Raw genomic sequence first — 20,523 nt, forward strand, 5'->3', positions numbered from 1 at the left:
CATTGGCTGGATCCAGACATGCAGGTCCGTGCAGTTTGTGGTGCCACAAACCTCTTTCCAGCACCACAAATTGCATGAGTTTCACTTTAATCTGGGCATGATGTTAATTTGCAGCACCAGGGCAAAATTTGCTACTGGGATTTCCTGGTAGCAAAAAAAAAGAAAAGAAAATCCTGATTAAAAAAGTGGTGCAAACTATGCATGCCCTGGGACAAACAGACAAACACTGGGGCAATGGGTGCCTTGAGATGAGGGAGCAGGCAGTCCTGGACTAGCTGCCCCTCTGGCTCTGAGTGCCTCAGCATGGGGGCTCTGTTGCAGAGCCCTTGCTCTGAGGCATGTGGAGATGGGGGAGCAGCCAGCCCTGGGCTGGCTGTTCCCCTGTCTTGAAGCACACTGTGCCCCAGTCAGCTGCTCCATGGCTGGCTGGGTTGTAGCATGCCTCAGTGTGGGGACTCCATGTGCTTCAGTATGGGGGCTTTGCAGTGGAGCACCTAGCCCAGGGCTGCTTGTTCCCTTGTCTTGTGGCACCCTGCTCCCCCAGCTAGCCAGGGAGTGGCTGGCTGGGGGTACAGGGTGCCCCAGCACTGGGACTCCACAGCATATAGAGATGGACCCCTTGGCTGCCTGCTCCCGTCTCCATGTGCCACTCCCTGGCTGGCTGGGGCACAGGGGTTCCTGCAGACGTGCAGCAAGGCTGCTCCAACATGCTGTAAATCCAGTCTGTCAATCTAGAGTGTGGAAGTTAATGCACTCCAGCAGCCTCTGGAGCAGGGGTGGGCAATTATTTTGGGCAGAGGGCCGCTTACTGAGTTTCAGCAAGCCATCGAGGGCTGCATGACAGGCAGCCCAAGACAGATTAATATTGCTTTTCTAAATTTTTTAGGGGCCCTGCAGGCCGGATAGAATGGCCTGGCGAGCCACATCCGGCCTCCAGGCCATATTTTGCCCATCCCTGCTCTGGAGTCACGTGTATCAGCATCCCCATGCCAGAAAATGGTGGCAGGGCGCTTTAAACTAAAGCCTGTTCAATGAGCTTTCGTTCAAAGTGCCCCACCACCTTTTTTTGGTGTGGGGATGCTGATACATGTGACACTTGAGCACTTTTACTTAGCACGGCTCACTAATTAAAGTGCCCCCCTGCCTCTCTGAGCATGTTTATAAATGCCCAGACTGCCTCAATGCAGGGGCTAGCCCTGCACTAAGGTACCCTGTGCCCCAACCAGCTCCCCGCCTCCAGCAGCACATGGAGCAGTGGAACAATGTATCTTGCTGCAAATGGCATGGGCAGGGGTGGGCACTGCAGCACAAAGTAGCAGCACAAATTTGTGTTGTTGCTATTTGTGCTGTTGCAAATGCATGTCCCTGCTCATGTGGACCTGGCCTTTATGATCATTTTGGGCTTCCATGGTTATTTCTAAAGGCACGGAGCAATAATCTGAGACTCAGGAGAGTGGGGTTCATTTCTGGCTCTGGTACTAGTTTGCTGCATGACTGTGGGCAAGTCACTGCTCTATGCTTCAGTTCCTCCCTCTGGGAAATGGAAATAATGGTACAGGCTTCTTCTGTAAAGTGTTTTGAGATCTCTGGATGAAAACGTTGTCTTTGAGCTTTGCAGATGAAAGGCACATTATAAAAGCATATATGATCGTTATTTCATTTCAGGCTATTGCAGAATCAGAAGGTTATTGTGGTAGTTTAGGTACAACCAAGTCTTGCTATGACTGATTACTAGCCCTTGGGGTTTTTTTTATTTGAACAGGACTCAGAGCCTACAGGGTATTTTCCTAAGCTAGCAATCTATGTTAAACATGATGCAGAATGAGATGGTATCAAGTAAATTACTATAGGACCAGGAGGGAGGATCATGTGCTGCAAGGTGATGGGGTTATTTGCTTTGCTTTGTACACAGTGGGGTTTTGTTCTTCATGGGATGACATACTCCGTCTGTGCAGTCAGGACTTTCCCTTCCATGCAAATGAACATTTGAATAACAAAGTGTCTCTCCCATTCCCGTCCACTGTGGTTTCTCTGATATCATGTACCAGAGGCCTGGGTTCACAATATGTACATCAAAAGCCAGATTCTATTCTACTTACTAGGCAACAAAGGGGATTAAAGCATCTATTCAATTCCATTCTACTTGAGTCACTGAAAAACTCTTAATAAAGAAAGGTGAGGTGGTCCTCCTCCTCCTCACTGCTCTGTTGTGACTCCATCTATGGTGGCGTGACAATGGATATGGATGCCTATTTGTTTTTGCTTTGTGCCATGATGAAAATGTTTCTGGTGTCACAACGGTGATGAAAGGCAATGATTGTTTCCATCATGTGTGGCTCTGACAAAAGGTAGTAATAATTTGTGCCACTTTATTGTTGATGTCTATTTGCTGGAGCTACCCACACTCTCCAACTGCCCCAGGCAGGAGCTCTCAGGGCATGGGGGGTTCAATCCTGCATACCCTGGAATTCCCATACAGGATCAGGTGCCTCAAGCCTTGAGAGCACCTGCTCAGCTTTCCCTGATTCCAGAAATGTGCCTCAGGGATCTCTGGGGTATGTCTCTAGACGCGGGGAAAGTTGGGGTTCCCTGCTTACAAAGAAGCATCCTGGAGATTGAGAAGTTGTGTCTCTGGAAGTGGGGAACACTTGGCCCATTGTCCCACAAGATCAATGGGTGGGACAACAGGTGATGTTTGTTTCACCTAATGAAGGAGATCAGCTGAGCTGTGATGCATCCCGAGATGTGGTCAGCAGCAGGGCAGGTGTGCTCACCTGGATACACCTGCCCTGGTCAGTGAGACAGCAGGTGCTGCCCTCTGCCTTCCCATTCCCTGTGCTACCTGCGCTGGGGAGCACCCCTCAGCTTCACTGCACCTGCATCAAAGGTGGCAAAGAGAGAAGAGCCAGGCTTTGACTTTTCATTTCCAAGGCATGGATGCAGTGCTAGAGTTGTGGCATGAACTGCCAGGAGAATGCAGAGCCAGGCCTCTTTTGGGGGACCTGGACAGTCAGCCTCCCTCTTTGGGGAGGGCGGAGCATCAGAAATGATGCAAGTCTGACATAGGCATGTGCAGGCTTTGGGTTTGTTGTAACAGATTCTTCCCCATTCGTTTAAGAAGGAAGGTGTCATCAGGGAAGATCCATTTTTGTGTGACACTTGGGTCTTGACTGGGTCCATTGCCTTTGAAACTATACATTGGGAGAAGCCAGCAGTGTTGTCTTGTCTTTCATTCTGCAGGGTAGAAAAAAAGGAGTTAGACATGCTTAAAAGAAAAGGACCAATTCTTGACACATCCTTCATTTCACTCCACTTTGCTTCTAAAGTCCTGAGGTAGATAACCTACATCAGGGTCAGGGTCAGGGCTCAGCAGCCATGACCCTTGTCTGGGGCTTTAGGCCATGACGGCTAGATTCAGCAAAGCATTGCAAAGTGGATGTAGGAAGAATCCACACTTCAGCCTCATCCCGGGCCCCACACAAGTATAAGGCTGAACAGGTTCTCCAAATAATTAAATATAGAAGGAAAAGGTGACACCAGGGGCCCAATGTGGAAAGTCTTTCATCTTGAAATGTTAAATCCTATTGCCTTTCATGAATATTAGTGGCAAATTCTTTTAACCAGTAAGTACCACCATCCCCCCTCAGGCTCAATTTTACTTTGCCAGCAGTGGGAACAAAGAAGGGTGCATGCGCAGACTGAAAGAGATGCTAAAAATAAAAGGCCCCGTTACCCCTACATTTTTTATTTGATTGCGCTCTGCGGCAAAAAGGAGATTGGAATAAACATTAAACTCTGAAATCTGAAATGCTGTAATGCCTGATGCACCAATGTTTTATTTTGGGACTACAATTATTTTGTGCAAGATGATGGAGAAGTAGAAAAAGTTGGTTATAACATGGCTCACGTTGGTTTCATTTAAATCTATTAAGAACAGGTTGAATATAAGCACTGATAAGCTATGCATCAAATGAGAGAAGTGTCCATACCAAATGCAGCCTGATCTAACTAAAATGGTGTACATTCATGTACAGGCAAGGCTGGAAATGCAGAGGGATGAAGTAAGCTGATAGAGGTCTGAGGGCTTGTGAGTGGAAAGAGCATTAACATTAGAAGTGTGTGTTCTCTAGCAGTTATGAAAAATCAGGAAAAAATTGTATCCGCTAAGCCCCAGTGAAAATTAATTTCTCTATCTTGATAAGCTAGAACAATTTAAAAATTGATTGTCCTTTTGGCTAGAAAGCAAAAAAATATTGTCTGGAAAGCAATGTTGACCCCATTGTTTCCTTTCAAGCACAAAGTGTGTAATAGGGGTCTTTGGCTTCAAGCACATACTAGATCAGGAAAATCAAGTATAAAGAGGCAATGACCCCAAGAGAATATTTCCAAGGCTGCCCTAATGAATTTGGGAGCACAATGACCCTGACCTTCGCAGGGACTTGTGCTCATGTGGATCCTAATGTCACTGTTACTTCACTAGCAATAACTAGAGGGAAAAAACCAATGTAGATTATTCTCTACCTTGGTCCCAGCATAGGGGCAGCTGCTGTATTTTATCCTCTTTTCCATTCTCCACCCCATTCATCACTCCATGCTGTCTGGTGAGGTCCTTGTAAGCTGCATCAGTGGAAGTGAGGATCCTTGTTGATGGGTTCTGGTTTCAAGACCTCCACTAGGCTGGGACAAACCTTTCTTACAGGACTCACTGGCTAATGGGAGTGTCACGCTCTTGGCAAGATAATCTATACCGCACTCTCCTTTTGGAAAAGAAAAGGGAAAGATTTAATTCTCACAAATACTTAGAGCTGTGTAATAACCAGTGTTAACGAAGAGAATTTCTGGAGTTGAATGGACTACTTTGAGATGGGGAAGGGAAGGGCCATAATGGCATCTGAATGTCATGTAATAGGATCAGTGATGGTCATGGCTGAGTGCTAGAGGTGAGAGTTGGCAGCAGTCCTGACTAGCAGTGGGCAACCAATGCAGTTTTGGCTCCAAGTCAGCTGTAAGATGCAGAGACTTTTATGAACTAAACTTCCTGTCCATCCTCCCTCAGGGAATATCATCTCTTCTCTGTCCCCACTCAGCGCAGTACTTACTGTTTCTTTCCAAGTAGAAGCCGGCATCATGATACCCTTGTAAAAAGAACGCATGCACTGCCTACCGAGAAAAGATGTCAGCCTTGTAAACAATGCTTGTTGTACCCACACAGCAGAAGGTAAGCCTGAGGTTGCATCGACTCCTGATGGCTACTCACCAGATGGCCGGGTGGAAAAAAACAATGGAATACCCTGTGGATGTTTTCTAGTTGTATCTGAAATTGCTGCTGAAAACTGTAAAAACTGAAGAAATTGCCTGGCTTATCCCTTGGACAGATGTCATTGTCCAATCCAAGAGCCGACACTATAATCATGGTCTTTGTGTAGAACGAAGGCTCTGGGCTACTGAAGTTTCCGTCAATATAACGCTAGAAAAAAACAGGCACAATATTTGTGTTAGGTAACAGCTCACAGATCTGTGTGAAGCAGTGAGTGGATAATGTTTGTGCATGGGTCCAAAGTAGGCCTGGGTCTTTATAATGCCCCCCATTCCCACACTGAGAGTCAGCTTCTAGCACTGAGGGATCTTCTGTAGGGTTGGGAATACAAGTTACCCCACTCAAGTGAGTGCCCTCACTACCTGCCATGGATATGTGCCCTTTTCTCTAGTTTTGTCTCTCTCCCTGTCTCTCTCTGGCTCTCAGAACAAGCCAGGCCTCTGTTAGAAGCTGCTCTACAAACTTTCACTGGCAATTTTGCTCTGCTGTTTTTGCTCTGCCAAAATACCCAGCTTTTCTCAGTCATTGGCCAGCACCTCTGACAATCGCATTTTCTTCGGGTTTTGCTGGAGACCAACGCTGTTGTGCATTCCAGACAGCCACTGCCTCATCTTGCTCCCCTCTGGCCTTAGGACTCCCATCCTCGGGTAGGCCTCTCAGTCTCGGGTAGCCAACTAAGGTCCAGCAAGCAGTGAGGTGCTTGTGCAGCTCTGCAAGTCTTCTTTCCTTCCCTGTTGCACCTTCCCCCACATTCCCTTCCCATCTAACTGATTGTCCACCAGCTAGCTGTGTCCAAGATACCAAGGTCTCTGAGGGAGGTACTTTCCTTCTACTCTTTCTCCCTACAGGGGAACCAACTGTTTCATTTGGGCATGCAACTCGAGGGAAGGGGCTGCTTTAAGATTTTCCCCCCATATCTACACAACATAACTATGCCCTGGTTATCCATTTTGCCATCCGGATGTCATTCTGCTCTGGAAGACTGTAAGGACAGGCTTGGACACCAAGTGTGGTGGGAGTTGGATCCCCATGGGAAAGGTTTTGGAGATGGAGGGACCTGTGGTAGCAGGAGGGAGCACCCTTAACAGTAATTAACTAAAATCCTGACCCATGCTCACAGGCTCCTCTGCCTCTGCTGGAAATCGGATGAGGAAGAACTATGGGGAGTGTTTAAGGGTCAGACTCCTGATTTTTGTTATCTGTGTTGATCACAAAAGCCACCGGCAGCAGCTGAGAGGTTCCCCAGGTCTCAGCCAAGAATACTCACCACACCCTGGAAAGAAGGAGGGATGTACCCATTATAGACAGGAATGAAGCAGCTGCAGGTCACTGCCTGTGGGGAAAGGAGGCACAGAGAGATAATGGAGCAGGGCTCTCTTTAAACCTAGGGATGAGGAGTTCTCCCTGCACCTGGGTCATGCTGTTTGGGGTATTTGGAGCAGAGGTCCGGCCATGCCAGGTTCCGTGTGCCAGGCCAATGTAACTACCACCCGGTCCTAAATATATGGAGAGGGGTAGTGGTGCCCAGTGGCCTGGCTGCCAGGCCAGAGGGTGGTGTGGATGAGAAATCCCACCAGCTCCGCTACGGCATCTGAACAGAGTGTTGCAGCCCTTGTAGGACAAAGATAGATCCCGATGCAAGTTCAGCTGCCAGGGGTTCGGGAGGGTTTCAGATAGAGTGAATGCAAATCCACGCGCTGCTCCCAAACCTACCTCCGATGGCAGCAGAAGTGCCAGTTAGGCCTAGAGGCGCAGCCTCTGGCACCCAGGGCACTGCTCACGCCACTTAGAGAGTGGCATGTGTGATTTATGAAAGAGTTTATTCTGCACACTGCCTCTGTTTTGCCCATGCAAGGTCGAGCTGACAAGCCTTTGGGCTGTAATCTTCTCTGTGGGGTCTGAGCTCACTGGGGACAGCTCAGGAAATGCCCCCTCTCCTGCTCCTGAAGGTGCTGCTCCCCTTGCAACTGCTCTGTTCCCCTTGTGCTTGGCTGGGTTCTGTTAATCCATCATAAGCCACAACCACTGCCATCCTGCCTGATGCCAGGAGCTGACCTGGCTACTTCTCAGGCTGAAAACATTCATATGTGCAGTATGAGCTAAACAGTGTGAACCCCATCTTTAAGAGCTACAGCAGGCACGGGGTGTCTGTCTGTGGATCGGGACTTGCCAATACCACCCACCTACTACCACTGAGCTCATCGACTCTGTGACCTCTTAGTGTAACACCAGCACTGAGACAGCTGCTCTCACCTGAACGAGCTCCTCCTTTGACCTGAAGTCTGACACCACGACGTTCTGTCTGTCTGATACACGAGTGAGGATAATGTGCAGCCTCCCTGAAGCCAGCTGGTGGGCATTTTCTGGGAGGGTTTTGTATAGCAACTTCTCTATGTTTCGAAGTACATCGATATTTGGAGATATAGGGCCAAGAAGGACACTTCTGACCTCTTTCACAATTGCGCAGTAGTACTCAAACGCTACATCTAGGGGGAAAAAGTGACCGTGTTCAGTAGATTGTATAATGACGTGGTGTGCAGGGCGGTCTCAAGGCGGTTAATTTTTAAATGAAATCTTCATATTTTCCCAAGCAGCAAGCAACTGTCACCACCTGAGATCCTGCTCCTGCCTTTGTTTCCAGGTCATTTGCTAGGATCCTGCTAGGATCTGCCTGCCCAGAGGGGTTTTCCATCTGTTGACCCCTCTGTAAAATCCTACGAAATACAAACTTTCATTCCTACCCAGGAGAACTTTTCCAATCTTTTCTCCAATGCCTGGTGAAGGGGGTTTGTGCCTGAAAACTTGCAAGGAAAGGATTGGCCATTAAAACTTGCAATTCAAGATTTTTATTTTTGCTGTTGTTGCAAAACTCTTGTTGGTCTAATAAAAGAGATCATCTCTACAACAAGTCCCGATTGCCAAAAGTTAGTGATGTTTTGGGGAGTATGAGACGTGTACCTGAAAACAGAAGGCGCTCTGCTCCCCTTGCTTAATCTGGGGATTGAAAACCACTCCAGGCAGCCTCGGTGTGACACCAGCTTCATTTGGGGGGTCCTAAGTTAAAAGTCAGGGAGCCATTGAGCAAGGACAGCAGGTTCAGAGGTGGCGCTGGATTCTCCGAGGAGCAAAGTGTGCTGATCCCTTTTGAGAATCTGGCCTCCATGGCGGGTGTTGAGCACCTGAAGATCTGGTCCTGAGCTCTTTTTCCAACCAGGCCCTGTTCATTTACTAGCGAGTGGGTGCATCATGTACCAGACGTCAGATATTATATGCAATACCCTGCTGGGTTTTTTTCTGTAGGTGGAGGGGAAGGAGGAATGTTTCATATCTCCCTCAGAGGCATGGAAGGAGCCGGAAAAAAAACCAATCTCATCCTGATCTAATGTGGGGATTCCCTGAAGACAATTATTTTATTATCTCTTTAGTTATTAATTATTTACTTAGGTCTGAGGCATTGTGGTCATGAGATGCTGGTGCAGGGGCCCAGAGGCGCTGAGGGGACAGCTCTCCCTCCATTTTGTGTGTGGCTGAGCAGGCAGCTTTCCCTCCATCTGAGAGGCCCTCTCAGTGCCTCTTACTGAGGGGCTTGTTACCTCAGAAGAAGCCGCATCCAGGATTTACTTAATTACAGAAGTCATCTTTAATGAGGTACCATAACTCTGTTATATTTTTACCAAAGGCCAAGTGTAAATCTTTTAACAGTTAGTAGATCGCTTTCTGTTTACTAAATGTTGACGGGCTCAAGGGGTTGATTATATAGGAACTCTGGGTGCCTACGCCTGTGCCCGATGCCTGCTCCCAGGCGTGCTAATTAGCATCAAAGCAGACTCGATTAATCCAACAAACGCAATGAAAATGCCCACAGCGTCTCATGTATTCAGCACCCCACACTTCAAAATGGTTCCCCTGCCACACTTCAGAATGGTGCCCCCGCCACACTTCAAAATGGTGCCCCCGCATACATGAGATGCTGAGCCTTCCAGCAGACTCGACTTCATGTTGATTGTTTTTCATTGATAATTGACTAAATTATAGTTTATTTCTTATTATAAATACATGACCTATACATTATCTATTCATTATAAATGATTAATCAAGTCTGCTGGAAGGCACGGCGGCTCGTGTATACAGCATCCCCGTACTACAAAATGGTGGCGGGGTCGCCATTTTGAAGTGTGGGACGCTGGATACATGAGATGCTGTGGGCCCTTTCATTGAGTTTGTTCGATTAATCGAGTCCGCTTTGATGCTAATTAGCACGCTTCGGAGCAGGCATTGGGTACAGGTGTGGGACGCTGAATACATGTGACACCGAAGGGGCTTTAATTAAAGCGGCTCCCAAGAGCCGCTCTTATTAAAGCACCCTCTCCCCACATCCCACAGTACCTGTAAAGACGCCCTTTTATTTGTATCAACACAGGCACTCAGCAAAGTATATTCTAGTATATGATGTTATATTGCCACTTTCTTTTCTGCTTTTGTTAGTGGATTTTAATATCTTTGACAAGTAGTAAAATTAATACACAGATGATGCTGCAATAACAATCTAATAGTTTTAACTATTTAGTATGTGGGGTGGGGAGTTTGGTTGTGTTAGTAAAAGCCATCAGGGAACTGAATGTACCAAAGTAGTGTGATAGTATTTTGGGGGGGTTTGGGGTCTTATTTTGTTCGTTTTTTTCTTTTTTCTGTTATGGTCCCTCTTTGCTTGGTCACTTCATTCAATATACCATGGGCGACTGGTGCCTCCTGAGTCTGGGGGGTGGGCACCAGATCACCAGCTGGGGGGTGAGGGTCCCCTAGAAGCCAAATTCAAGTATCTGCTCTTAATTTTACAAATATTTGGTTTTGGTGAGAAATTCACAAATTGGATATCAATTTTATGCAGGTCTCCTTTCACAGCAGTATCCACTAATGGTGTGATATCACCTTCATTTTTCTGGGCAAGAAACATATGTGTCAGGGATGTCATATTTCTCTACCCTTACTCAATTTAGCATTGGAGCCTCTGGCAGCTGCTATTAGGTAATCAATTCACATTGAAGGGATAAAGATTCTTGATCAAATATATAAATCAGTGTGTAATATCTCACTGCTGTTGAAAAACCCAGGTAATTTATTATTTCATGTGGTAGCTCTGTTTGAGTTGTTTGGCCAGTTATCAGGCCTTAAAGCTAATTGGGAGAAATCCTATTTTATGAATGTGTCAAAGAGACCAGATCCATTCAAATGTTTCCATTCTCAGCTACGGAACTGTAAGGAACTATAAGGTAATAGATAATTTAGGAATACAGATTAGATGCTCTAATCTTTACAACATGGCATAACTAAATATCAATACAATCTTAACTAATATTAAAAAGATATGGAAAACACTTCCAATATCATTAATGAGAAGAATAGAAATAATCAAAATGAATGTCCTTCCCGACCCCAGAAATAGCTATGTACTCAGTTTATTGGCCTTGAAAGTACCTGCATTTGTTTTTAAGTGTATTAATAAAATTATATTCAACCTCATGTGTAATTTAAAAGACAAGAGTGGTTTAAAATGGCATGGTGTCATGTTGGAGTGGGTGTCTCAGACTTCTATTTATATTATCTGGCTTTTCGTGTGAGGGTGCTTAAATATTGGATGGATTAAACTATTTCAGGGGACAAACCTATATGGTTGCACATAGAAGGGAAGTTAGCTTCCAAGCTTGGAGCATTATACTCATTTCCATTTCTTAAGAGTTTACCTGGACCTCTGAAATTAAACATTGGATTTAAGTCTTCATGGAGTGCATTGCAGAAAATGAAAGCCTTAACATCTTCTGATTTAACAAAATCTCACTTTATTCCTTTATGGGGGCACTCTCAATTGAAGTTTAAAGATAATAAATGAATCTCAAATATCTGGGAAAAAAAGGATATAGCTACAATAAAATCTATCATTAAGGATGGTAGTCTTGCATCTTTTGCTTATATGTGTGATAAGTTCCAGTTCTATAATAAACAGGAGATATTCTACAAAAACTGCTTAACTGAATAAGGGAATATATGCAATAATGTATCACATACAAATTTGGAACGATGTGTGTTGTATTCCAAGGATAAACCTCACTTTGTTGGTAATACATACAAATGGTTTAATACATTATTATATCCAGCAGATATTATTATTAAAGGTAAATGGGAAAATAGTTGAGAAAGGGCATAGTATCTGGAAATCACTTTTTAAACATCTAAGTCATTGCTTTTAAGATTTTTTCAGGACAAGATATTAAATAGGTTTTATTGGACTCCAGAAAGGTGATTTAAAGCAGGGCTCACTTAGGATGACTATTGCTGGGGATGTCGAAACCAGGTTGGGTCTCAGTCACATGTTATTCTTTTGTCCTAAAATTACTATTTTTGATTTAGCATGTATAGCACTTTATAAGATACTTAAAATTAACATGGTACCATCACTAGATCTATGCATATTAAGGATTATGGATTCATTACCATTGTCTATGCCCATAAAAAAAAATATATAGTTTTGCATTCTTATTGTATTTTACTTATTAGTTTATCATTTACTTTTTTGATTTTACTATTTTTGTTATAATAAAAAAAATTAATAATGTTATAATTACCAAAAAAAGGTTACCAGGAGATGTGGTGTGTTTTTTTTTAGTTGTCGAAGACTTTAAATGGAGAATGTGATACTTTCTAAAATATAGGATCAAACACATTTTGGCTGTCAGACAAGCCTGTCAGACATCCATGTGTCTAATAGAGTTCACTCATGCAGTTTGGACAGCAACCCCCAGCACTGTCAAATGTGGGTGTGCAAAAAGGGTTACATTCAGCCATGCTTTCTACTCAGGTGCCATTGATAAATGTCAGTAAATTATAGAAGAAGTTATAGGTATGTTATAAATTCAAACAGCATCTGTTGTAAGCCATGGGAATGATCAACTTGTTAGACACCATGCCAATTAATAAACCATATATTATAACATCTATGGCACCACTGTATGTATTAACTATTACTGGATATTTATACATAACTATAACTATGTATCATCATCTTAATAGAAAGTGTGACTATTGCTGTTTCTATGCTGACCAAGTCATTTTCATATTTCTAAATGAACACAACAATCAGTATTTCCAGACCAGTCCATCAATACTTCTTTAAAAAGCACAGTAAGACACAGTAAATTTAACCAGGGCTTTCTTACCCAGCTCACATCCACAAGTCACTAGTGAGGCCACAATGGACCCAGATGATGATCCACAGATTTTGGTTGCTGATCTCAGTATCTCAGGTGCCAGTTCCTTCAGAGCTTTCACCACTCCCAGCTCATAAACTATTAGGAATCCACAGCCTTTAAAAAAGAGAGAGCAAGGCTTGTGCTTTGGACTCTCTTCTGCCATCTTTGGTTGTGTTGTGAGTTCAAAGCAGCAGGGTGCCAACAGACTGGAGTGAGGAGTTTGGAGATGTTGGCTATTGCTGATCAGTGTGCAACCGGGACACACAAGGTGCTTGGGAGGTTGTGCTCCAGTCTTCACAACCAGCTGCTGCTCTGATTTTAGTATGTGAGCTGTGAGCATCTTAAAAGCCAAGGTTGTGGTCAGAGTTAGGTGGAGTTAGGACACATAGTCAAAGATTAATATGTCCATATTAACTGGGTGTGAAGCAGTGGCACAGACCATGCTCTCCAGAGCTGATATTACCTTTGTAGGTGATTTCTTCAGTTAACAATTGTCACTGTATGTAAGGGACAGGAATTGACTGGCTTAGAAGGGCCTTCCTGTTCTATGTTTTGGTATCCCTACTCAGTTCCTACTGAAAATGATGGAGGTGTACTAATGAGTGCAGTGGCAGCATCCTTCTACCAGTACTGAAGGCTTGTGAACGCCGTACTCATGCTTTCATGACTTTTTCTCAGGTGACTCCTTGTCTAGAGTAAGTAAGGATGTTGAAAAACCTGTGTCAGTAGCTTAAGAAAGTCTAGGACAGGAAAAGCTGTTCTTAGCATTGGTAGCTTACAGGTCAATTCCAACTACACCAGGTTATTCCACCTTACTTCCAAAAGTTTAAATAGGGTAAAGAGGTTCACTCCATAGATAAGAAAGCAAAAATAATAAATAAATACATAAAAGGAAAATACTTTTTGTGTAATGTATGATTCAGTAAGGATCCTTCCTCAGTTAGAAAACTTCATTTGTGTAGGGGCTGGTCTGACTGAAATCTTTATGTGAAAAGACGGTGAAAGACACTGCTGAAACTGGACAAGAGCAGAAATAACTGGATGGGTTGGCATTGACCTGGAAGGTGTGGGCAGTGGAGTCTCACAAGGCTCAGTCCTTGGATTGGTGCTGTTCAATGTGTTCATCAGTGACTTGGATGAGGGTGTAGAAAGCACTCTGTACAAATTTGCAGATGATAACAAATTAAGAAGTAAAGTTAACACACCAGAGGGGAGGGAATGAATCCAATTAGATCTGGACAGGTTGGAAAAATGGGCAGAAGAGAATAATGGGCGGATGCATTCAATAAGGTCAGATCAAGGTGCTGCACCTAGGAAGATGGAATCATCAGCGCACTTACAGGCTGGGGGAGGACCTTCTCAGCAGCATGGCAGCAAAAAGGGAACTTGGAGTCATTGTTGACACCAAGATGAACGTGAGTTGTAAATGTGATGAAATGATCAGTAAAGCTAACCACACTTTATAATGCATTAGCAGGTGCATGACAAACAGGTCCAAAGAGGTGATACTTCCCCTTTATGTGGCATGCGTCAGACCACAGTTGGAGTATTGCATCCAGTTTTGGACACCACACTTCAAGAGTGATGTGGACAACCTTGAGAGGCTTCAGAGGAGGGCCACTCGTATGGTTAGGGGCCTGCAGGCAAAAACCTATGAGAAGAGATTGAGGGCCCTGGATCTCTTCAGCCTCCACAAGAGAAGGCTGGGAGGTGATCTTGTGGCTACCTACAAAATTCATCGGGGAGGACAGCATGGAATAGGAGATGCCCTGTTTACCAGGACACCCCTTGGAGTAACTAGGAACAATGGCCACAAACTGACGGAGAGCTGGCCCCAGCCTCTAGCTCCCCCTGGCTAAAGATCTGGGAGGAGCTGGGCAGGATCAATTTGCCCCAAGTGGCCCAATTTGCCCCACACCAAAATGCATGTTTAGGCATGTGTGCTGAGGCACAAATTTGTGCAGCTGCTTTTTGAGCTGCTGCAAGCACACGTGCTTGCATGTGTGGATGCACCCCATGGATTGAATGCTCTGCAGATGGGCCCTGGAGGGGTCAGGGAGACACTACACTCTAGGGAGTAGCCTCATTAGCCTTTTTCTAAACCTCCACATTTCGCTTGCAAGCTCTGAATTACAAGCAGTTTTGCTGGGCAATCTCTACAAGGTGCCCCAGACTCCCAGCCTCACTGCATCAGTCTGCATTGCCACTCATGAAGTTGACTAAGTTTGTGGGTTCAGACTGGGCTAGATGTACACCTCCAGGCTCAGCTGATTGTCATTTGTTTGGGTAAGTCACTGCCCCCAACTAGCTGAGTATTTACAACAGGCCCAGGGATGCAATGCTTCCTGTAGGCTCTGATTGGCTGGGCAGCTCCAGGCTCCTCTTATAAAGGGGGCTGCTGATGTAGTCCTGCTGCTTGGAAGAAGTCCTGTGTAGAGGCAGAGGGGACCCCTTGATGTGCCACAACTCTGCACCTCATCACCCTGCCCAAACTTCACTCCCTGCTGCAGAGTGAGTTCATAGCAACCTGGGGAAGCTGATGGGGTAGCGGGTCCTGCAGAACACCCTCATCTAGCATGACCATCCGTGGGGAGAGCTGTCATTCTGTCATTGTTGTAAGTTGTGTCACTGGAACTGAGCACCCTTGTTGGTGGGTTCTGGTGTAAAGACTTCATTGGTGTGGGACAGGCCTTTATTATGGGACTCACTGGTCAGGTAATCAATACCAAAGTCTCCTATTGGAAAGGACAATAGAAGGATGCATTTCTCACAGATATTAAGGTGTGGGTAATAACCAGTGTTACCTTGGAAGTTTTCATCTTGGTGAGATGGAGGGAGAGGATGTAACTGGAGCTCATGACCAAGACATACCGCTTATAGGTTTTTCTGAGTCTCTGAGCTTCCGGGCCCCTTGTCATTTATGTCTCAAGCAAAACCAAGACCGGGGTGGCTAAGAACCACATTCTGCATTTATCTGAACCACAAAGAACTGGAAAGGGACTAACTGAGGTGGGATGAATCACTAGGAGCATGAAGAAGGGACGGGCAACTATTAGATTTGTAATGTAGGTGGCTGGTGGTTTACTGCTAGACAGCAGGGTTGGGAGCAGCCCTCTTGGGCAGTGGACAAGCAAAACTTTTTTGGGCTGCAAATCAATTACAAAATGCAGAGGCTTTTATGAATTAAACCTCCTATCTTGCCTCCCTCCAGAAATATCAACTTTTCTCTATCCCCTCTCAGTGCAGTACTTACCATTTTTTTCTAAATAGAAGCCAGCATCATGATGCCCATGTAAAAGGAAATCATGCAACACCTACCGAGAAAAGATGTCAGGATTGAAAATAGCACTCATTCCAGCTGCAGGAATGATATGTACTCATTCAGGACATGCAGGAAAATAGCACTCATTCCAGCTGTAGGAGGCAGTTCTGGAGTTCTGTAGGCTCCTCACCAGGGGGTTAGGTGGAAACAAGGTAAAGAAGGGTCTGCGGATATTTTTTAGTGATAACTGTAAGTCCTGCTGCATGATGTGGATACTGAAGAAAGTGGTTGGATGATTCCTCAGGCAGATGGCATTGTCAAATGCAGTCCCAGTCACTGTAATCATGGTCTGTGTATAGAATGAAGGCTCTCAGTTACTGAAGGCTCCATCAATATAGTGCTAGAAAAAAACCCAAAAAACAAGAACAAGATTTGTGTTAGGTCACATCTAACAGCAGTGTGTGAGGCATTCACAGAATTATAGAAAAACAGAGCAGGAATGTTCCTCAGGAGGGCATTTAGTCCAGCCATGTACTCATTGTCTAAACCATTCCAGGCAAGGTTTGATCTAACCTGCTCTTAAACACTTCCAAGGAGAGAGTTTCCACAACCATTCTTGGTAACCTGTTCCAATGCTGGACCAACCCTACAGTGAGATACTTCTTCCTAATAACCAACCTAATTTTTTTGTGATGTAATTTAAAACTGCGTTTCTTCTTGTCTTTTCCCCTTTGGCCACAGCGAAGAGTCTAACTTTGGTCTCTTTATAACCACCTTTTAGGTTTTTCAAGACTATTGTCAAGTAGGGGGCTTCAAACGCATCAAAGCCCTTCTTAACCATGGTGCCATTACACAATTCATTCTGTCCTGTAAGGCTGTAAGGAAACCCTTGGACACCGGTGTGGTGGGAGTTGGATCCCCAGGAGAAAGGTCTTGGAGATGGAGAGACCCATGGTAGCAGGAGGGAGCCTCCTTGGAGGTAATTAACTAAAACCCTGACCTGTGCTCACAGGCTCCTGCCCCTGCTGGAAATCAGATGAGGAGGAACTATGGGGAGGGCTTAAGGGTCAGACTCCCTATTTGTTCATTTGTGTTGATTACAAGAGCCACTTGCAGCAGCCAAGAGCATTTCCCAAGTATCAGCCAAGGATACTCACCACACCCTGGAAAGAGGGAGGGATGTACCCATTATAGACAGGAATGAAGCAGCTGCAGGTCACTATTTGTGGGGAAAGGAAGCACGGAGAGATACATGAGCAGGGCTTTCTTTTAAACCTGGGGATGAGGAGTGCTCCCTGGAGTTGGATCATGAGGTTTGAGGTATTTAGATCTGCACTCAGGGTCAGGCTGAGCAGAGGTCTGGCCATGCTATGTTCCATGTGCCAGGGGTGCAGTCTAGTATAACCATCACTCAGTCCTAAATGTGTGGAAAGGAGTAGCAGTGGTGCCTGGTAGCCTGACTGCCAGACCGGAGGACTGTGCATCTGGGTAATCCAGCCAGCTCCCCAGTGGCATCTGAGCAAAGTGTTGCAACTCTTGTCAGAACAGAGATAGATCCTGATGCAAATTCAGCTGCTGGAGTTTTGTTGGATGATTCTCAATAGAGTGAAAAAAAATCCAGGTCCTGCTTGGGAACCTGCCTCAAATGGCAGCAGAAGTGCCAGTTATGGCTAGAGGCACAGCCCCTCATACCCAGGGCACTGGTAACATGGTTTGGAGAGTAGCATGTGTAATTAATGAAAGGGTTAATTCTTTCTGCTGCCTCCATTTTGCCAGTGAGGGGTCAAGCTGACAAGCCTTTGGCTTGAAACCTTCTATGTGGGTAAATAAGCCCAGTTGCCTTTGACTCTTATCATACATCATGTACCCTAACCATTTTTGTTGCCCTTTCCTGTACTGTCTCCAATTTGTCTGCATCCTTTCTGTAGTGATGGGCCTAAAACTGGACACAGTACTCCAGATGTGGCCTCACCAGTGCTGAGTGGAGGGGAAGAATCGCTTCCCTTGATCTGCTGGCGATACGCCCATTAACACAGTCTAGTATGCCATTAGCCTTCTTTGCAACCGGTGCATCATGTTGGCTCATTTTCAGCTTTTTCTCCACTGTAACCCCCAGGTCCTGGCTTCTGCTCTCCTTGGAATTCTTCTTTTATCTCTGTACTCAACTGCGATCTTGTTTCACGTGCAAGGGAACCTCATCTTATCTTGGTACTCACCTGTTGCTAATTGACTTTGGATATGACCATGAACTGCAACCAATTGGAGGGCTTGGTGGCAACTTGGTGGGGCTACTCGTGGTGGGGTAGCTCCTATAAAATACTGCAACATTGCAAGCTCCAGAACAACAGGAATTTAGGGTGCCTCAAACCCCTAGCCCCCACTGCCTTGTGGGTACTTCTTGGTTGGAGAAAGGCAAAGGGGCATCACCTTGACAGAAATGTGCCCTCATTGAGGCATTAGGCCATCAGCAACTGCTTTAATCTATTGCTCTCTGGCAGAAGCTGCAACCATTGGGGTATTGAACGTTCAGACTCAGTTTGGTCTTTGGACTGTGACTTAATGGTGTAAAGGGGGGTGGTAGGTTTTTGGCAGCCTGTGCTCTTCCATACGTTTGGGATCTGTTAATCCAACATAGGCCATGACTGCTCTTTTTGCCTGACACCAGGGACTGACCTGGCTACTTCCCATGCTGAAAACATTAGTATGTCCAATGTGAGATAAACAGTTAAAGGGTCTTTGGGGATCAGGGCTTGCATTATACCTCACATTACAGCAGTACACTTCCCCTTATATATCTGTGAAGAAACTCCTTGGACTCTCAGTTACTTTTACTCCAAACTCAGCGCTCAGAAAGCTGCTGTTACCTGGATTATCTCCTCCTTTGAGCTGAATTCTGATACCACAACCACAAGAAAAATGTGCAGTCTCTCTGAAGCCAGATGGTGAGTGTTATCTGGCAGACGTTTTTCTAACTCCTTCTGTATATTCTTGGATTCATCTGTTATTTGGATATAAGTATCTGAGGATTGAGCCCTGCATATTTTTTACTGCTTTATTCATGTAAAAATCTACTCCATCTAGAATTAAAAAGTGATGATGCTTAACAGGCTGTGTTTTCACATTTCCAAATAAACACTCCAGTCACTACTTTTAGATCTGTCCACTGACTTCCCTTTAAAAGGCTCAATATGATGCATAGTATATTACACCAGGTGTTTCTTACCTGTTGCACAACCATAGGTGGCTAATGTGGCTAAAAGTGCCCCTGAGGATGTCCCATAGATCTTAGATGCTGATCTCAGTATCTCAGGTGCCAGTTCCTGTAGAGCTTTCATCGCTCCAATTTGATAAAATATCAGGAATTCACAGCCTTCAGAAAATAGAGAAAGGTGCATGGGGGCATGCTTTGGATTCTCTTCTACCATCTTTAGTTGTGCTGTGAGTTTGTGGCAGCAGGGCACAAGCTGACCGGGAGCGAGGGGCTTGGTGGTGATAATCAGTTTCAGTCAGAGTGTAGCAGGGGCACAAAGGTGCACTCAGGAGGCGTGCTCCTGTCTTCACAACAGGCTGCTGCCCCGAGTTTGGCCTGAAAATCCCCTTGAGCTGTGAACGTCCTGGAAGTTTTGGGCAGGGTTAGGTGGAGTTAGAACGTGTAGTGTTTGTACCTTGTACCTGGTTCACTTGAACAAGTTGCAAGTGCTGGTACAAGTCGTTCTATTTTGGACTGTCATTTCCTTTATAAATGTGTTCTTACTCATGCATATCCCACCAAGTATGCGGCAGCCTGTGCAGTCACAGCCTCCACTTGTTCACAATGCACATGGCAATTAGGATCTCTCTATGTCTTGTATACAGTACTAGAGCTTGAGAAGTAGGCCCTAGGTACTAATAGTTACCACCAGAGTGGATGAATTAAAGAACACATATGCTCAATGTGAAATTAGAAGGGACCTAGTTACAGGTAATCTTGAACATTAGCTGACAAGAGTTGAAAGATAGAATTTTTCCAGTGAACTCTTTAACAGCCAGTGTCCTTATCTCCCTTGCTGTGATCTGTCCTTGAGTCTTTAGAATATAGTTCCTTATAAGTGTGGGTGAGGGTTCCAGGTGACAATATGGGTGCTTCCTTTGGTTAGGCATTGTCCTCAGAGGCTGGACTTGCTAGCTCATTTGTTCTCTTCCAGTCCAATGTTCTGATGTCCCTTGTCTTCTCCCACTGAAACTGATGGAGTTCTACTAACTCATGACTGCGGTGGGGGCACCCTTCCACAAGCACCAAATGCTTTTGACCTCCCCACACATGCTTTCCAGAGACCTTCTGCCAGATGGCTCCTTGTCCTGATCAAATGGATTTAGATTTCATAGATTTCATAGACATTCGGGCTGGAAGGGACCCCAAAGGATTGCTGAGTCCAGCCCCCTGCCCCAGGGGCAGGAAGTCAGCAGGGATCATAGGATCCCAGCAAGATAAACATCCAAATGTGTCTTGAAGGCATTCAAAGTGGGTGCTTGAACCACCTCCGGTGGCAGTCTATTCCAAACCTCGGGATCTTGAACAGTAAAGCAGTTGTTCCTTATGTCCAGCCTGAATCGGTCGCAGTGGAGTTTGTGACCATTCGATCTTGTCATCCCTTGGGGTGCTCTGGTGAACAGATGTTCCCCCAGATCCTGGTGAACACCCCTCATGAACTTATAGGTGG

The 20,523-nt window shown here is 45.3% G+C and overlaps 1 protein-coding gene and 1 pseudogene across 1 annotated transcript; both read right to left on the bottom strand.

Moving 5' to 3' along the window:
• Positions 1-4,584: 4,584 nt before the first annotated feature.
• On the bottom strand, positions 4,585-12,724 carry LOC149853878 (omega-hydroxyceramide transacylase-like). The gene is made up of 5 exons (XM_090026344.1): positions 12,529-12,724; positions 7,571-7,803; positions 6,585-6,650; positions 5,356-5,467; positions 4,585-4,757 (listed from the first exon to the last, which is right to left on the bottom strand). Exons 1-5 carry the CDS (start codon positions 12,722-12,724, stop codon positions 4,585-4,587), a joined length of 780 nt encoding a protein of 259 aa, XP_089882470.1.
• A 2,462-nt stretch (positions 12,725-15,186) lies between these two features.
• On the bottom strand, positions 15,187-19,248 carry LOC149853879 (omega-hydroxyceramide transacylase-like; annotated as a pseudogene).
• Positions 19,249-20,523: the final 1,275 nt, after the last annotated feature.

This window comes from Crocodylus siamensis, chromosome 13, assembly GCF_052110815.1.
Source record: "Crocodylus siamensis isolate JL-2025a chromosome 13, ASM5211081v1, whole genome shotgun sequence".
Classification (NCBI taxonomy): Eukaryota; Metazoa; Chordata; order Crocodylia; family Crocodylidae; genus Crocodylus; species Crocodylus siamensis.